The sequence below is a fragment of the Eschrichtius robustus genome, chromosome 9 (genome assembly GCF_028021215.1).
Source record: "Eschrichtius robustus isolate mEscRob2 chromosome 9, mEscRob2.pri, whole genome shotgun sequence".
Taxonomy (NCBI): Eukaryota; Metazoa; Chordata; class Mammalia; order Artiodactyla; family Eschrichtiidae; genus Eschrichtius; species Eschrichtius robustus.
Window position 1 is genome coordinate 25164537 of NC_090832.1, and position 19526 is coordinate 25184062.

Genomic DNA, 19526 nt, shown 5'->3' on the forward strand with positions numbered 1-19526 from the left:
GTTATCATTATGAATGATTTTAGTAAGGTCAATGGCTCTTGTATTCAATGTTTTAACTTTGGGGAAAAAAGCACCAATTTAAATTTAAATATTAAATGTATACATCTATGTATTTATAATGATTGTAAATCTACATAGAATTATATAAGAGAATGGTAACACAAACTGGCTATTCTAAGCAAAATGACAATTATGACCATGAAAAACGGTATCTTGAATTACTCTGTTAATGTCAATAATAGGAGATACTATCGGAATTTAAAGACCAAAACCAAAAATATGCTAATAGTATGACTCGATTTGGAAAGATGCTTCTCACTGTTCCTACTCAACTAACTGCAATATTGATGGTTTGTGGAAGTACATTCATTCTATGTTAGAAACTGTAATTAGTAGGTGCCCATGCGGGAATAGCCTTACCATTTACCTGTAACTGGGTTAACTACATCAACCCTGGCTGTGCTTACCACCAGATACCACTCCCAGTATGGAGACCAATCAGTCTGCACAGCTGTCAGGGGAGCCACAGTCAACACCTGTGGGGCACAGCGCAGTACTGCCCAGTCAAAATGGCCTGGAGAAGCAAGATGATCAGGACTCCTCAACCCCACTCCCAGCACCGGAGGAGGAGGCAGGTGTGCAGCCTGAACGGGGAGCCCATGATATCTCTGAAGAATTGAACCGACAACTGGAAGACATCATTAACACGTACGGGTCTGCTGCCAGCACGGCAGGGCAAGAGGGTCCCACCACGGCCAAGGAGCAGCCTGAGAACACAGAACCACCCGACGAGGACAGGGGCTGCGAGGAGACCACTGAAGAGACAGAGACAGACCCTCCGGCCTCTGGAGAGCCACCCACAGCCAAAGAGCCTGTCAGCAACAAAGAGCAAAAACTGGAGAAGAAAATCCTAAAAGGATTAGGCAAGTAGTCACGTTCTAATGTATGACTTTTCTTTGAATTATTCCTAAAAAGGGGCACTTCCTCCAATCTTTGCTAAGAACTACATCTCATATTCGGATTTTACCACAATAGCTTCCTTCAGGATCACCAGTACCTTACTGTACTTATCCTCAGCCCCTTAGTAGTGTGTTCCATTACTACATATATAAAATATTTTTTAATTTAACAAAGCTCTTCAGAAATGTATTAATTATAGAATGTTGAAAATCTCAGAAAACAATTTTACTCCCATTAGTTCACTGGTTCAGCAAATATTTACTAATGCCTAGTCTTTATGAGGTACACAAAGGTAAAAAAGTCTTTGGTTAAGGAGCTCTAGGTCTGGAGAGAAAAATAGACATGTACACTAATTGTTATATAGGATAAGTGCTACAATAGGCACAGGAAAATTGTTAGGAGAGCATGGAGGATTGGTAACACCAAAAATGGCTGTGAAAGAAGGATGAGAGAGTTAATTTTTTAGCTGTAAGTGAGAGCATGTCACTGCACATAGGAGCGTCCCTCTGCCCGTCTTGGTGAATTTCACTGAAACACTCACTACAATCACCACCTCCTATGTGATACATTCCCTGACACGCCCAGGGAGAGTTAGCAACACCTTCCGTAGTTCTCCATGAAATTTTCTGCAGCAATCATTTGTTTATATACCTGCCTCCCAAGCTGGAGGAGGAATCTATTGAGACAGTGGTCACATCTTACTCATTTCTGGAAGACAGTGTAGAAGAGTAAAAGATCATGGGCACTGGAGTCAGAACTGGGTTCAGACTCCAGTGAACAGGTTACATGTAAACCCCAAAGTATGTCTATGCTGTCATAGGACCTCACTTTGGCGCTTGAAACCACTGCTGGCAATGCTTTCAAGAAGGGCTAAAAGACACATTCAGACAGCTACTTTACGTACTCAGCATAAAGATTAACCCAGATAACACCAAGTTCTAAAGTGCAAGATTAGAATCACTTTAGTGTTTTGGAACTCTGGGAAACAGAATAAAGTTGCTCTGTGTTACAGAGCTATTTTTTCTTCTCTATCCAAGGCATCTGAGAAATAACCTTTTGCATTAGTCATTGTTAAACTTTCCATAAGATAAAACAAAATCACATCGCCGAGGTAAATGATTTTAAGTGTTCTTTGGCTTTATCACTTTGAAACTACTTCTACATAGGAATTTGTATGTGTTATAATGGGGGGATAGGTATGAAGAAAGCAGGGGTGAAGTTAAAGATGACCAATTTTGGTTTCTACTCTGTCTTCCATGAGTTATTTCAAAGTCTGTATTAACCTCATACTTACCAAATAATCAAAAAAATTTTTAGAGAAAAAAAAAATTTCACAACTAATTCTGCCACTTTCTATAAGTTACCAAAATTCAACTGAATGTGTTTATCAGAACCAATGTTTGTGATCAGAGTGCCCAGGTGGGTCCACTCTAATTACATGTGTATAAGCTGCTGACACTTTCACGCTGTTCCTCTGAACATTATCAGTATATTCTTCTAAACATTGTACTATTTCAGCTATATTATGAGTTAAAACAATATTTTTAAGCTAATTTAAATATTTTAAACATCATTTCAATTATCTGCAAGTGGTTTTAACAGGTTTCTTGGCTATTTATCAATTAAATGATACTACACTATGGTCTAGACCAATGATTTCAAACTTACTGTGCATTGGAATCAAATGCAGAATTTCTCAAAAATGCTGTTGCTGAGCAGAGAGATTCAGAATTGGTAGGTCTGGACTGGGGCCAAGGCACCCTAGGTAATTTTTTTTTTTTTTTTAATTTATTTATGGCTGTGTTGGGTCTTCGTTTCTGTGCAAGGGCTTTCTCTAGTTGTGGCAAGCGGGGGCCACTCTTCATCGCGGTGCGCGGGCCTCTCACTGTCGCGGCCTCTCTTGTTGCGGAGCACAGGCTCCAGACGCGCAGGCTCAGTAATTGTGGCTCATGGGCCCAGTTGCTCTGCGGCATGTGGGATCTTCCCAGACCAGGGCTCGAACCCTTGTCCCCTGCATTAGCAGGCAGATTCTCAACTACTGCGCCACCAGGGAAGCCCCCACCCTGGGTAATTTTGACACAAACAGACTGTGGAAGCAATGGTTCTGATGCTTCAGAAAGTTCTTCCTCCACCCATTTGGAGAAAATATAAAGTGCCAGCTGTGGTCTTCTTTTAGAAACTATTTGGAGCTTTTATAGAATATTAGTATGTCATTCAATCCATACCTAAAGATACATCTTTAGTCTTTGCTTACATATTTGATCAAAGATGAGTCTTTAATTATTGTATGTTTATCAGATAACATTTGCTTTATGGATATTTTTGAGATACCGAAATGTTCTGACTCTCTAACCCCAAATTTTCCAAAGTATATACTTTGGGATATTTGAGATTTCAGACCAAGCTTGTTTCCTAACTGCCAGAATTCTCTGACCTTTAATATATACAATAGTGAAAAATCTCCAATAGTGATGGGCACAGTTTACAACATTTCCTAAATTTATTGGACCAAAAACACCCTTCTTTCACAGAACACCTTTGAATATTTGGGAAATGTCTGTACAACCCAAGCACTCAAGACCTGTTTTTCCTTTACAGGCTGCATATCCTCCCACAGTTAACACATTATACACTGGAGCAGTTGCGGGAACACTTTAAAATCTCTTTAGTTGGTGGGGTCACTTTCTCCTTGGCATTGACCAAAACAAAAAACAGATTCCACATTAGACAGCACCATGACATGTCCTCTTAACATCTAAGTATCCCCCTTCCTTCCCCCACCCCATCTTCCAGCTCACAAGTGTCTTATTAATCTCTTCTCTGTCAACATTATGTGGGCTGCACAAGTCCCACATAGTAAGAAGCACAAAACAATGATAAAATGTAATAGCCCTTCTGATATTTAGATTGATAACTGATTGAGTAGGAATTCACAGGTTTGAAGCATAAACCCACGAGAAAAACAAAGCTGATCCACAGGTCCATTCTGAGCTCAGAATCTATCTAGTCAACCCACTGATTTACTGAGAGCGAAATTAAAGCCTAGAGAGTTTTAAAGTCTGCCCCCCCAAAAAAATTATTCAACTAATTGATGTGGTTGTGAGATTAGTCATAAAGAAAGCAAGGTGCAGACCTGAAGTCACTAATATTACAGGGCCAAAGATATATAAAAATAATTGGTATGTTGGTTGAGGAGCATTTAATTGAGCTATAGTTCAGTTAATTGGTTTCATCTTTCCAGTGACAGGTGAATTTCAGTTCTACCTTCTGAGTACCATCTTGACTAGGACATTGATTTTCTAAAATCTTTTTGGCCATTGACTTACTCTGCCTTAGAATGGTCACCTTCCCAGGTAGTCTGTTTTATAAGATTTTAGCTTGATTTTTCTCTAGTTTCACTCTGAGAAGGAAATAAACTGTTGCTTTGATACAAATGCTAAATTTTCTGGAAGAAGTGGTAGAAAACCAGAAGAATTTAGGAGAGAGAGGAATCCACAGAGATTGAAGGGTCCATGAGTAGATTCATAGAGAAGCTCAAACTTAGGCCAGATCCTGAAAGGAGAGGAGGGTTTACAGGAGTAAGTGAAATAAGGGAAAAAAAAATTTGTCTTGGGCAAAATGATTAGTACTTTCTTCTGACCCAAGTTGGGAATGGATGTATTTATTTCTTACTGCTTTTTCTGATATTATTCTTTTTTATTGTAAGGTTTTGCTTTATTTTGTTTTCCCTGGAATAATCTCCTCATTAATAGGCTCAAAGTTGTTTTCTTTTTAAGAAAGTTTTCTTTATAGTTACAGCTAAGAAATTGTTAGCAGTTTAAACACATAAAGCCGATTTTTCCTCTTGTGTCTGACACTGTCACCAAATGACCCCATTTCCTAAAATTGTAATTATAGCCTTTCTTAGAAGATGAGCGGGTCTCTGTCTATCCCCCTCCTCAACATAATCCCACACAGCACTCTAGTCCAGTGAAACCAATGGAAGTTTACAAATTAAGCTCTCTGATGTTACAAAGTTACGGATTCCGTACATGCTTGTCTCCAGTTTCTTGGATTTTTTTGTTGAAATCATTTTTGAAGGGTGGACTGATGCATCTGAATGTTAAACTTCTATACAAAATAAGAGAATATGAGAGCAGAAAGACACCTCAGTGAGTGTGACAATTAAAATAAAAACAAAAAAACACCTGTTCTCATCATTAAAGAAAACAAAAGGGGGAGAAGATACTGAATGTGGAGAGAAAAAGAGACCCACTGGACTCACTCAAGACACGATACGGTTTTCTACGTCGATACTCACACTGAGAGGTATGCTAAGCATACATTACATGTCACAGGGGAGAGTAAGACCTGTCTTCCCTCTAGTTGATCACAGAGTTGTCTTCTGGACAGTGTTTACTTGACTTACATGATATTAGTGCACAGGTTGGCTTTGTTCCATTATTACCAAGATTTACTAAACACTTGCCATGGGCCAAACACTGTGCGGGGTCCTGGGCCAAATCTGACCAACAGTGTAGTCTCTTGCCTTTAATGGATGATCCTCCAACTCAGGACAGCAGTCATCACGTGAGCACAAACTGAAGACAAGGGTGAGGGGATGGCCTGACCAACACAAGCCCGTCCCTGCTGCTACAGAAATCACTCAAAGCCACGCCAGGTGGCGGCGGAGCGCAGAGCTTACCAGTTTAAAGGCAGTGTTATGCCACAGGCCATATTGGATTGCTGGTGGGGCACCACTCACCCCCACCTTCTCCCCTGTCTCAGACTGTGTCTCTAATCTGAGCTGACTCACTGGGCAAATATAGATGAAACCAGCTGTTAGGAATGAGGTCACTTTTTTCAAATAAAGTTTCCTTTAATTTCTCTAGGTTTCCCTGGCATCAAAGTTCCACATGGGAGTGGAGTGATTTAGAGCAAGTAGACAAACCTTGGATTCAAGCCTTGGCTCTGCCAGTACTGATTATGTAACTTTGGACTTCTCTGGGCTTTCAATTCTTAATCTATAAAATTAACCAGTTCTCTGGGTGCTCTTTGAAGTTCCTTCTAGACCTAAAATTCTTTGATGCCGTTAGAGTTACCAGTTTTAGCAAATGAAAGTACAAGCTGCCCAGGGAACTTTGAATTTCAGATAAACAAACCATTGTTTTTTACTACGAGTGTGTCCCATGTCCTGTATTTCATCTGGCAACCGTAATTCCATGATATATCTGCCTCTCCAGGATGAAAGCAAAAATTCCAGCAAAGGAGACATGGCTGTTCTTGAGGGAGAGGCTGTTAAAGTTGTTAATATTCTTAAGCAGATTTATATCAGGGAACTTGGGCTCCACTGTATGGTCTGACCTCCCAACCCTGATTAGAAAGGGTGGCTGTCACAGGTGGGTGAGGACGGGGCAGCTGCTCCACCTTGACCCTACTGTTGGCAAAGATACATTCAGTGGTACACACACGTAGGCCTCGGGGTCCGGCTCCTGCCTACAACGCTCAGCCCAGTGGGCACTGAAAGACAAGATTTCCAGGCATCACAGAAAGGCTGACCAGGCAGTTTGAGCTGAAGAGGACAAAAGGAAGAACAATGGGGAAAGACAAGAAAGAATCTGAGGCTCACTGTCAAATAATCATGAACAGATGAGTTTTTAAATGTAGCATAAACTCCAACTGGAAACAGAAAATGCAACTGCCAACAGAGATTAAGGCCTGGGTGAGAGAAGGGAAGACCCGGGGAGGCTAAATCTGCAGCCAGAGAGACACAAAAAGGCCTGTGAAAAAGGCCCTGCCATGTCTTGGGTCCATTTTCTCTATATTTTGACTTTATTCCCCACTTGTTAGGAAATACAATCAGAGTCATTCCACCCAAACTTCATGGAGTGGGCTCATGCACAGAAACAAGAGAATTGGTTCCCCCCCAAAAAAGAGCAAAGAGGTACTAAAGGAACAAAACCAAAAAAATGGGCAGACTAAACTGTCCTGTTTCTCTGCTTTGGGTTGGAATTTTAACAGTTCCATGTATTAATGCTGGCTGTTTCACAGTAGTCAGATATTTGGATAGGCTGGTTTGCTTCTTTTTTTTAGATAATTAACATGGGGAAGTGGATGATTTATTCTTTCATAAAGTCAGTGTTTTTTATTCTTTTGAATATTTTCAGAATGTTCAAAATCCCTTGGAATATTTAGAACATGGGGGGAAGTAACAAGAATGGAATCTTGGGATGAAAATTTGGGGACTACCCTTATAGCAGACATTTATTGAGAATTTACCATGAGCCTGACACTGTACCACACATTTTTACAAACTTCTCATCTAATCACTTATTCTGCAAAATAGGTATCATTCCTTCATACAGGGGGAAAAAAACCAAAATTACATCTGCAGCTCAGACAAGTGAAGTGGCTTGGCCAAGGCTGGATAGCAGCTAACAAGCAGACAACCTGAGATTCTAACTCTTATCATCTGACATCAAGTTCAACACTTATTTTTTAAAATGTCTTTATGGTTTTTGTTTTCTTTTAAGGCAAAGAAGCCAATCTGCTAATGCAAAATCTGAACAAGTTGCAAACTCCTGAGGAAAAGCTTGATTTTTTATTCAAGAAGTATGCTGAATTGGTAAGTTCTTTGATTAGCCCTTTTTGTCAGGAAGATTCAAGCTCTGGTTAGAGCTGAGAAAAGGATGCTGTTAGTTTTTCAGGTATATCATTATAGCTGGTTACCTCAGACAAGTCAAAGCCAGAATTCATAAAGGCAGAATTTTTAAAAAAGAAAGAAAGAAATAAAAAGAAACAGAAAAACTGAGGTATAACAGCAAAAGGAAGAAAGAGGATACAGTTGGAGTCTACTCCACCTTCAATTATGTGCATAATTTGGGAGATGGAAGAGAGAATCATAGATAATTAAAAATTGTGAATATTTAAAAGTTCTTTTTGCCTTTGCAATAAAACAGAAATACACTAGAATAAAGGCAAACTTTCATCCGGTTCTTGTACACAGATTTTTTGAGGGGGTGGTCCCCTCAGGAAGGCAGAGGGTTGAGTTAATCCCACCCCTCAGTTTGTGACACATTCTCATTTATTCTTGATGACTTTATTGATTGATTGATTGATTCATTCTCTTTGATCTACATTCTTCTCCTTGTCCCCCACGATGGCAAAGCATATGACATGGATTGTTTTGTTTCTGGTTATAGGTCCTCCCATGCAGTCTCCCTCTCAATAAGGTAGGACCACTGGCAGGAAGGGAAGCCACTCCCAGCCTGCAGAGAATCTGTGAAGTGGATGGTCTCCTGGCCAGTACTCTTATAATAGGCCAGTTGGAAGAAAGAGGAGGGTTCAGTGAAGCCAGCCCCCCTAGTTTCAGTGAACCCTCACAAAAACTGGCTAAAGGAGTTGCACCTGAGGTCTGTGCACCACCCCTGAGGTGTACGAGACCCACTGAGGAGATGTGGTGTCCTCTCAAGTGAGGCTGGGCAATGTACCTCTCTCTCATTTCTGCTTCTTTTCCTCATTTTTTTCCACTTTCTTATTTCTTTTGGAGAAGCAGTGACAGGAAAATGAAACTTAAGCCCGTACACACAACAAAACAATTCCTCCAGGCAGTAGATTGAGCTGCCCCTGAAGGCAGATTTACCTTACAGCAAAGAAGCTTAAGAGTCAGTGCCTCTCACTTGCATGGGCCCCTCTGGGGCCCTGAACATAATTCTCTTTTTTAAATTTTTTCCTTTTTTTTTTAGAGAAGGTCTCCAAAACTGAGACCCACAAACCCCTCAGGTCTCTGCCTGCATCTTATCCCTATTGATGGAGTAGAGTTTAGTGAGTGACTTGTTTTCCTTCTTTTTCTACTCTAATTTTAGCACTGTGATCCCTATTTATTCTTTCCTTTCTTCCTTGTACCTCGATGCATCCTGTTATGCTGAACTGTCATGCAATAGACCCAGAGAAATTCTGAAACCCTGAACGACTAGTGATTGTTTAACTCTACCAACAATACTTTTAAATTATTTTTTAATCACATAAACCACATCACAATAATATAAGGAAAATGCTGAATACACAAGTAAAAATATCTCTAATCCTACAATCTAAAACACAATCGTTGATTTATCTGTCTTCCTTTCCAGTTCTGCCATACATTCAGAGATACCTTTTGTATAACTACCATCATAAGGTGCATATAATTTAGTATCTGTTTTTTTGGCTCATATGACAGACATTTTCCCATGTAGTTTGTAGTCTTCATAATTATATTTTGTCAAAGCTATGTAATTTTCCATTAATTGACTTTTATCTACTGGTTCTCTAATTTGGGGACATTTAGACTCCTTCCAGTGTTTGTTCTACCAAATACTGCCGCAGTGAACATCATCATGCATGAGATTTGTTCGTTCTCTTTTATGACCCTAGGAAAAAGTTTCAGAATTGGGATTACTAAATCAAGCAGTATAAATGCTTTTTTTAATGGCCATATTGTTTTCCAAAAGAATGGTAGAAATTTATAAAGCAAGTATTAGTGTATCAATTTTATTGCAACCTGTTTAACATTGGCTGTTAAACCACTCATGAACAATTTCAGTGCCATAAAATGGTAGGTGCCAAATTTAATATTTTTCCCCCAAATCTGGCCCCATCCTCACCTGTCCATCCTTGCTCTTTTCAATAATTACTACATTGATTTCCCTTTGCCCTTCAATTTACTCACTCATACCAAGGCCATTCATATTTACTTCCTAGTGCCATGTTCCATACTTAGATGAACTGGGCATCTTCTAGACTACTACTCTTTATGGTGCTGTAGCCCCACAGCAGAATATCGGGAAAGAACCACTTATCCAGTCTTTCCAAGATTTTCCTCATGAGCCAGGGCTGTTCACCCTGGTCTCCAGGAACTCCCCAAGCCCACTCACTCTCCTAGCCAAGAAGTCAACTCCACAGAGGTTATTTTTCCAGAAATTCTACTCAATTCAAGTCTTACTATACTTTGGCACTTGTATCATACCCTATAATAAACTTTTAAACTCAAAAGATCATTCTAGAAAAAATGAATAGGAGAAAATTGACCCCCAAACCCCATTACATATCCTTTTCAGAAAGGAAAAATTATGAAGAGTTTCAATCTTTTACTTGGACACTAAAAGCTATTTTCCCTGCTCACTGATTCAGATATTAATACAGAGAGTGTCTGAAATACAAGTGTTAACATAGAATAAATCATTAAATTCAAGGCTGTGAATCAAACTGTCACCCTAGCTCACTCATCCTTACAGATTCTAAATCCTGTAATATCATCAACTATTGTATTTATTAATAAATAAGGATAAGTTCATTAATAAATAAGGACACCTCATGACTAAATTAAGAAATGACCTGGAAGAAATATTTTTTGCAAATTTCCTCCATTTAAAAGTAGTTACAACGTTACTACTTGGCCTTAATTTTACTTTTTTCACTTAATAATAAAAAAAGAAAGAGAGAACAAGAGAAATTCCAGATAAAAATCTTATGTGCCTGTTAGAATTGTACAGAAGACACATGTCTAAGGGTATTATTAAATCACAAGGCCAGCATTTGACTGAAGTTGACCCAGCTGCAATATGTTTGCTTTCATTCATTAAGAAAACCCATATGCATTCACATAAATCTGAAGTATTGAACAAAATTAGCCACACTCTAAAAAAAAATCGTCAGCAAGTTAAGGGGTTCTATTTAGAGCAAAGCAAGACAGACCTAGCTATATTTCAGGTGTGTATGATCCTGCCTTAAAACTAGAACATTTAAATGGCCAGTGAGGTATAGCACAAATCATCTCTTCCAACTTATGAAACACATGCAAGGTATCCTCCTCCTGAAGCTCAGATAAATCCACACATAGGGCAGTGTTCCCCCAAACAGGGAAGTTTTGCCAACCATGCACCAGTAGGCAATGTCTCTGGAGATACTCTGGATGTCACAGTTGGGGGTGCTACTGGCATCCGGTGGGTAGGGGCCGGGGAAGCTGCTAAACAGCCTACAATGCAGGGGACAGCCTCCACAGCAAAGGACGATCTGTCCCCAAATGTCAACAGTGCTAAGGTTGAGAAACCCTGACAAATGGTTTAATCTTCCAAAGGTAAAGTCTGAACCAAAACGGCAATAACAATAATAACAACATATAAATTCCAAGAAAGGACAATAGGTCATGTAAAGTACGAACACAAGTATGAGAAGTTTCACCCCTGTCTAATAACTATGGTGCAAAATGAGGTTAGCATGAGAAATATATAATAAAATATAATTGGTTTTCCAATTGAACCTCAAGAAGGATACCAATTTCAATCAATATTTATAGTAATATGGACTTAGATTTTCCTGATGCTAATTCTCACGAATAAGTAAAAACTACCCTGAAGTACGAAGATAGAATATCATGTATGAATACCCCCAGCTTAATCTGGCAAGGGTTTATCACGGACATTTCAAGCTGATGGGAGGGAGGGAGGAAAGGATTAAAATAAGATGTAAACTGAAAAAAGTGTGACAGTCCTGTTCATCTAGTTCAGAAAGAACGAATGCTTTTTCAAGACAGGGTAACTGAGACATGTATCAGGGCTCACGTTGTGTGTGTATCCATTTGCATCTGGCTCTGCGAGGTACCAGGAGCACCTGGGGTCCAGGAGCACCCAGAGGCTCCCAGGCCTTTTCCTCTTCATTAGCCAACAAGGTCATTATTAGGACGAGTGCCCTCCTGGCCTATGCACCATTCAGGTTCTAAGGGAACTAAGTGCAGCAGAGGAAATGGGTCTGGAAAAAGGCTGCAGCTTGTTCGTGGCCACACTGATCATCAATCTGGGATCCACACTCCTACTACGCTAGTCTCTGGAGGCTGAACCCCAAATTCCCCCCATTCCAACTAGATTTCCATAAAAATGTGTTGCCAAATTTACCAGATAAAACTACAGAATGCCCGGGCTTCCCTGGTGGCGCAGTGGTTGAGAATCTGCCTGCCAATGCAGGGGACACGGGTTTGAGCCCTGGTCTGGGAAGATCCCACGTGCCGCAGAGCAACTAGGCCAGTGAGCCACAATTACTGAGCCTGCGTGTCTAGAGCCTGTGTTCTGCAACAAGAGAGGCCGCGATAGTGAGAGGCCTGCGCACCACGATGAAGAGTGGCCCCCGCTTGCCACAACTGGAGAAAGCCCTCGCACAGAAACGAAGACCCAACACAGCCATAAATAAATAAATAAATAAATAAAATTAAAAAAAAAAAAATACAGAACGCCCAGTTAACTTTGCATTTCAGGTAAACCAACATTTTTTTTTTTTTAGTAAAAGTACCTTCCATGCAATACTTTGTATATACTTTCACTAAAAACTTATTCCCTATTTATTTGAAATTCAAATTTAACTGGGTGTCCTACATCTTACCTGGCAACTCTACCTCAGAACTTCAGCATCCCGAGATGGAAAGCCCAGGGGTTCATTGGTTTCATTTTCCATGCCGCCCTTGATTTTGATACTTTAGCTGTGGCTGCTGGAGGAGTGTGAGAAGAGGCCCCACCTGTGCTCAGCAGAAACAAGTGTCATGGTTTATTCACCATAAGCACAGAGGGTGAGGGAGATGGGCAGGGAGCAAGGCTTGTTAAGCATACTTGCCATGTGTGCTGTTGGGTTGTGCAGTGGCTATTTCTGAAACTTTGGTGATAGATCATCAATCCTTAAGTAGTCGAGGGGTACATTCTCCGCTCCCCCTTTCTCATAACCACAGACTTCATCTTCTGTTTGCTAGGAAGCTGCTTTTCGCTTTCCTACTTTTAAAAATAGTTACTAAAGCTTGTCTTGAGAAAGAATTGGGAAAACCAAATGTAAACCAAGCAGACACACCATTGACTATCCTCCTAACGCAAGGCATTATCATGAGTTCTGAGACATGCTTTTCTATACTGACTGACTTCATTAGACTCAAGAAAGATAAAACTATTTCTAGACCACCAAGAAGATCAAAGCAAAAGAGATCAATAATAAGAATGATGAAGGAAAAAAACCCATAAATGTTATGCTCTTAAAACCATATCTACAGGTACTGCCAAGTTAACATTTATGAAGTTCTTTTGATGCCAGAGGGACACTGATAATAGCAAAACATTTTCCAAACAACCATACAGGGGTCTTTAGGCGTTTCCTCTTTGGGTCCTTTTCTGTCAACTCAACAGAGATCCCTGCCATTTTCTTTCACATTTGCATCCCCACACCCAGCTGGATGAGCATCGCACTGAGCAAAGGAAGTTAAAACTCCTCCAGAAGAAACAGGCACAGATCCAAAAAGAAAAGGACCAGTTACAAGGTGAACACAGCAAAGCTATCCTTGCACGAAGCAAACTGGAGGGTCTGTGCCGGGAGCTGCAGAGACACAACAAGACACTGAAGGTATGTGTCACCAAGGCCCCACATAACACACCTTCTTGCATGCTCTGTAGGCACAGGCTTCTGCTACTTATGGTAAGGGTGTGAGCTCTAGAATCAGAGAGAATTGGGTTCAAATACTAGCCCTGCCACTTGCTCACCTGTAACTTGCAATAAATTATTTTACCTCCCAAGCCTGTTACCTCATCCATAAAATGGGGATTATACCAACTTCGCTGCGTGGTCAGGGAAAAATTAAAATTAAATGAGGCCACACATGTAAGGTGCTCACATAGTACCTGATGCGGAGCAGAACTTTAGTAAAATGTGTGCCACTCCTCTTTCTTATGTTGAGTTTGTTTTGTTTTGTTTTTTAAGGTAGGCATTAGTTCTACTCTTTAAAATACAAATTTATAAAAATTCAACATTTTTTGTATGATAATGAAATCTGCATGACATGAAATAAATTGACACAAAGCTAACTGACAGAGTAAGGCAAGATTCAGAGCTAAAATGTCAATAGTCATCTGAAAAAAGAAGCTACTCGAAAAAACAATGAAGCTCTTCAAGCTTAATTATTCAATCTAAAAATAATAGACTGATCGCTTCAGTCAGTCTGCATGGGTTTCATTAATTACAGCGTAAGCCTCTAGCAGTGTGGTTAATCTGATTACACACAGACACTAGCTCCATTCAGTGAAGCAAGATGCAGGGCTCTCCAAGATAATACTGCATGCATCCACAATCCCCTTTCCAGCTGAAGATCCTAAAGCTTTTGACAAACAAGAATTAATTAGATAGCAATATTCTTGTGAGGTAGTTATTATTACATGTGTTTAAAAGAAGATACTTTAAGAAACAGATTAAGATCATTGCTAAGTTTTTACAATGGAGTTAGGAAGAAAAATAGAATAGGATAATGGCTCCTCATATTCCAAAACTGTTTTCTGATATCTGGGAAATGAGAGGCCAGTGTGATGAACTCTAACTCTCAAATTACGAGTTGTAGGAGATGGGCTTCTGGCATCTCTTTAATCATTGCACTGGGACAATCGAAACCCAGGTTATATGGGAATGGGGTCATCATCCTCAACTTCAGATATGTAATCAAGTAATAGCACTCTGTGCTTACATAAATCTCCTGGCTTTCAGTAGTGTTGTATAGTAAGCAGATAAAAGTTAAATTTCCTTTAATGATGTGGATGGAATGATGTGGCTTGATCTCTTTGGACAGCATTCAAAGACAGAATGACGGAAGTGGCAGGAGATCCTGTAGCTATACCCACACACCCTCAGTAATGGCTTCCAGTTATGGAAATGGAATTAAGTAGCATTATTATGCCAGGACTTGTGCTGAGTGCTTTTTACATATGCCAGGACTTGTGCTGAGTGCTTTTACATACACATTAGGTGTAATGTTGCATAAGTAACAATTAGCTCTAGATCATTTATGTCTTTACTGAATTTTTGTCTTGTTGCTCTATCAATTGCTATGGGATGGGTGTTAAAAATCTACTATTATTGTGAAATTGCCTACTTCTTTCTTTTAATTACATCAATTTTTGACTATAGGAATCATCTAGTTCAAACTATTCATATGTCTATATGTAAATTAATAATTTATTGATTCATTAAATAAACATATACTGAATACCCATGGCTTGTGTCCCAGGCACAGCACTGGTTCTAAGATGCACAATGATGCTTGAAAAGTTTTCTTAGTTATTTCAGATTTTGTCCCTCAATTTTCTTTGCATTATTAATTTTCACTTTGAATTTTGTGCATGATAAAGAAAATTTTATCTCAGACATTGTCCAAATGATTGCATTTTCTTTACCAGTGGACTCAAATTTTATGATTGCAGTACATTTATTTTTCTCTCATTGAAAAACAATGTAATGTAAAATGCAAGACGCCATTCTGTGGGCCAGGATTGGGTGCTACGATGGTTTGACGTGTGTTTAATGCCATATTAACAGCCATACCTTCTTTCTCTAGCCAGTGGCCAGTGAAAAACTCAGACTTGCTGGGTAGCATGGGGTGGTCCTTTCATTTACTCATTCATTCATGGATGGAATAGTTATAAATGCAAATGACATTCAGATCATGGAGTATAATTATACGACTAGGAGATTGCTGGCTTCTAAACCAATCGGGAACAATAAGGAGACAATCACTATCACATGTATATTCAACTGCTCTTAACAGACACCAAAATCACTTTTAGTGAAATACATATAGTAAGTGTTAGCATTCAAAGTTCAGGGAAATAACATCTTCGATAGTTAATTTCTTCAGATTATTAGGAAGGTAGATTTCTTCTACAATATCCCTAAGAAATTTCCACTCAATAAATGTTTATACCATGAATAAATTATGATTCTGATATCAGGAGTCATATTAGAGTTAGAAAATATGCAAATATTGTAGAAGAAAGGGGATACGTAATGATAAATTAAAATATTTCCAGAGCATGTATTTTCAGCATCAACTTTTATTTTGATCACATTATTCTACTGTCATAATAAAGACTTGCACAATTACTTCTGTTTCAATCAGCATTTCTTTTTAAAAATCCTGTTACATAATTTGATCATGGTAGGCAACTAAATGCAGTATAATTTTACTTGCCAACAATGAAGCAAGCTTTCATAATAACAATTAATCAGAACTAAAGGAATCCTAAAATGTCTGTATCACTTGTCAGCAGTATCTCTATCTTTGGTATGATGTAGCAAGATTAAGCCCTTTTATTTTAAAAGAATGAGAGGAATAAGTACAATGCAAATAATTCTCAATATAGATATGGGGAAAATTTGGGTACATTGTTAGCAGTTAGCAATGAAGGGGGACTTTTGATTTAGGAGAAAAGAGAACGGAAATGATATAAAAGTTAATTTTCAATTCTTAAATGTTAACAAAGTAGAAGAGGGGAAAATTAGATATTTCATTTTCGAGTTAAAGAAGATTTGAAACATAATATTGCCTTCAAATTCAAAATTTACACTGAGCATTTCAATAACCCTATGTGACACACTGGATGATTGTTCCTTCAACAAATATCCAGCATAGGGGACTTCCCCGGTGGCGCAGTGGTTAGGAGTCCGCCTGCCAATGCAGGGGACATGGGTTGAGCTCTGGTCTGGGAGGATGCCACATGCCGTGGAGCAAGTAAGCCCGTGCGCCACAACTACTGAGCCTACACTCTGGAGCCCGCGAGCCACAACTACTGAAGCCTGCGCGCCTGGAGCCTGTGCTCCGCAACAAGGGAGGCCACCACAAAGCCCGTGCACCGCAACGAATAGTGGCCCCCGCTCGCCGCAACTAGAGGGAGACCACGTGCAGCAACGGGGAGCCAACACAGCCAAAAATAAATAAATAAATTTATATATATAAAAAAATATCCAGCATATTTTCTAAGATTTCCTTTTACATTCTTGAATTGCTGTAATTCATCTACGGTTATCTTAGTTTCCTTTTCAAGCTTTTTGATGAAAGTTTTTTTTTTTAACTAAAAGAAAATTTATAGTGTGATCACTTATATTTTAAAAACTTGAGGAATACAATTATGTGATTAATATGCCATCATTTTTATAGAGGCATAAGATCTATTGTTCTTTCTATACCAAAGCAAAGGAACACATGATATGTCCCATCAATCAGTAAAACCAAGTGGCCTTTTTTTCCAGGCTACAGCCAAGAGATCAGAACCTTAGGGCCGCATGTCTGTTAGAAATCCCTGCAGTTTATTTACTCAACAGGGGACCTGTTGTCTTTAAAACAAGCCTATTCATCACCAACTATCAAATTCAAGGCCCTTGCTGCACCTGCTCTGAGTGACCGTGTATTCACAACTGAAACCTTTGCTCCAACATTTATTTTGGGGCTGAGCAATGTTACCTCTAGAGAGCTGAGGAAAAACATCCTTCTTACCCTGCACACTAATCTTTCATTGACCAAACCCTGAGTTCTGTAAACCCTGGTGCGTGTAAACCAGCATAACAAAAGAGTTTGCTTTCTATCCACAGGAGGAAACCCTTCAGAGGGCACGTGAGGAAGAAGAGAAAAGGAAGGAGATCACAAGTCATTTCCAGAGCACCCTCACAGATATCCAGGCCCAGATCGAGCAGCAGAGTGAGCGAAATATGAAGCTCTGTCAGGAGAACACTGAGCTCGCAGAGAAACTGAAAAGCATCATTGATCAGTATGAGCTCAGGGAGGAGGTGAGAACCACATCAAACAACTTAGAAGCACTGCATGTAAAACCGGATCTGGGGTGTGAAGGTGGGGAACTTGGTTAATGACAAAGTTATGGCCAGCCCTCTCGATTGATTAATATTTAGGATTGGGTTTCTTTTACTAGCCAAAATAAAAACAGACGGTATTACAAAATACCTGGCTGAAAGTCATACAGGATTTCTTCAAAACTGGAATCACTGCAAAGCAAAGGTAACAAATAGAAAGTGGTGGGCTGTGAACACAGTTATTCTTGAAAATAGTATTTCTCAGCCCTTTTGAAACTCCCTCTACAGAACCAAGAAATACCTCACACACTCCCTCTTAAGAATTACTATGTCATCTAAATTAAAAGTCTGCATTGTATACACCCCACAATCAAATAATATATAAAATATTACTATATATAGTAATTATAGTAATAAAGGCATTATTATTTATGCTTAGCTTGTGCCAGGCAATGTGCTAAGTATTATACTTTACATACAATATGTCATTTAATTGTCTCAATAATCTTATGCACCAGATGATAACATATTATCCACATTTTATAGATGGGAAGCAGAGGCTACGAGATTCAATCACTTATCCACAGACACAAAAGCCAAAGAGTTTTGTTGTCAATGGTTTACACTAGGGGGACTATAAGGATCTTTTATTATTCCAAAATTATACTTTAATATTCAATATGTTTTTAAGACTCCAGATGCCCCCTCAGGATTTTGATATATCATATCCCTTTTCCCATCCCACCCAAATTTTAAATATCTGCCTTAAAATGTAATATAACATAGTCAAAGTAGCCCTGTTGGCAACATGCTAAGGTTTTATCAAGAAAAAAACTGAGCCAATAGAAGGTAGTAATAGCAGTTAGGTAAATCAAGAAACTCCTCACAGTAAGCCATAATGCCATGCTACCATTTTATCTTGTCACGAAGATCAATCCTGCTCCGAAGTGGAGGTTCAGGAGAAAACAAAAGGGAAGGAGCTAAAAAGAAAATGTCCATACTCTTCAGAGAGATCTCATATGGGAATGGCCTGGTAGACTAGTTGTATATTCCTAGGACTGGTTCTAGGTAAGGCCCAAGGATGGAATTCCACATGTCCTCTTGCCAATGGGACCTCCTAATGACCAAGAAATTCTCCACACTGAGGTAGAGTTGGAAGTTTCTCTTCACCAAGGTAGTCAAGAGGTCAAAAGGCATGGAGGAGGCAGTAGCACATCTGCGTGTCAATTCACCTGTGACCCTCAGCCTTGTCTTGCCCACCAGAGAAACAGAGCTGACGTCAGGGGCTCCTGTTTCAGTCCCAGACCCAAGGCCACAGGCTGTTACCTCAGGGCTTCCTCACCACCCTTTGAGGCAAGCATGTAGAGGAGAATTCACCATGATAAACTGAATTAATGTTGTGATTAAAAGTGGCTTTATATTCACAGAAAGGGCCAAAATACCAAGTGATAGTGCTGTAGCCCTTGCAACATACATCATTGTCTGTGCTGCCTAGCATAATTACTAGCGCCGTATCTAATAGTTACCAAATTTAGAAAAATACTGTTAGGGCCTTTTGGAGTTAGCATTGCTGAACTCTGGTACCTCCACCTTTTGCAGCCACTTTTGTGTAGTGCAAAACGCAGGGGACTCCACCAATTTATGACTTTCATATAAAACCATAAGCGATGCCAATGCGTTTATTCCCCTCTTTTTTTTTTTGTAAATCTTAAAACCCAGCGAATATGTGTTTATGTCAACATTACTTTTTTTTTTACATTTTTTTCAGCACCAATAATAAGTCAAGCTTGATATGTGCACTTTATTTTTCCTTAGCACCTGGACAAAATATTTAAACACAGAGAACTGCAGCAGAAGCTGGTGGATGCAAAACTCGAGCAGGCGCAAGAAATGATGAAGGAAGCAGAGGAGCGACACAAACGTGAAAAGGAATATGTACTTACCACCTGAGTCTG

At 39.4% G+C, this 19526-nt stretch overlaps 1 protein-coding gene across 3 annotated transcripts in view; it reads left to right on the forward strand.

Moving 5' to 3' along the window:
- Window positions 1-473: 473 nt before the first annotated feature.
- The window catches only part of TXLNB (taxilin beta), a 34370-nt gene continuing 15317 nt past the window's right edge, over window positions 474-19526 (forward strand). For 2 of the 3 annotated variants that reach the window (XM_068551124.1, XM_068551125.1), the window contains exons 1-5: window positions 488-923; window positions 7473-7564; window positions 13180-13350; window positions 17356-17550; window positions 19387-19506. In XM_068551124.1, coding sequence (XP_068407225.1) covers window positions 488-923; window positions 7473-7564; window positions 13180-13350; window positions 17356-17550; window positions 19387-19506 — 1014 coding nt within the window. Of the gene's footprint in view, window positions 924-7472; window positions 7565-13179; window positions 13351-17355; window positions 17551-19386; window positions 19507-19526 lie in introns of all 3 variants that reach the window. The other variant, XM_068551126.1, reaches the window with a different exon arrangement.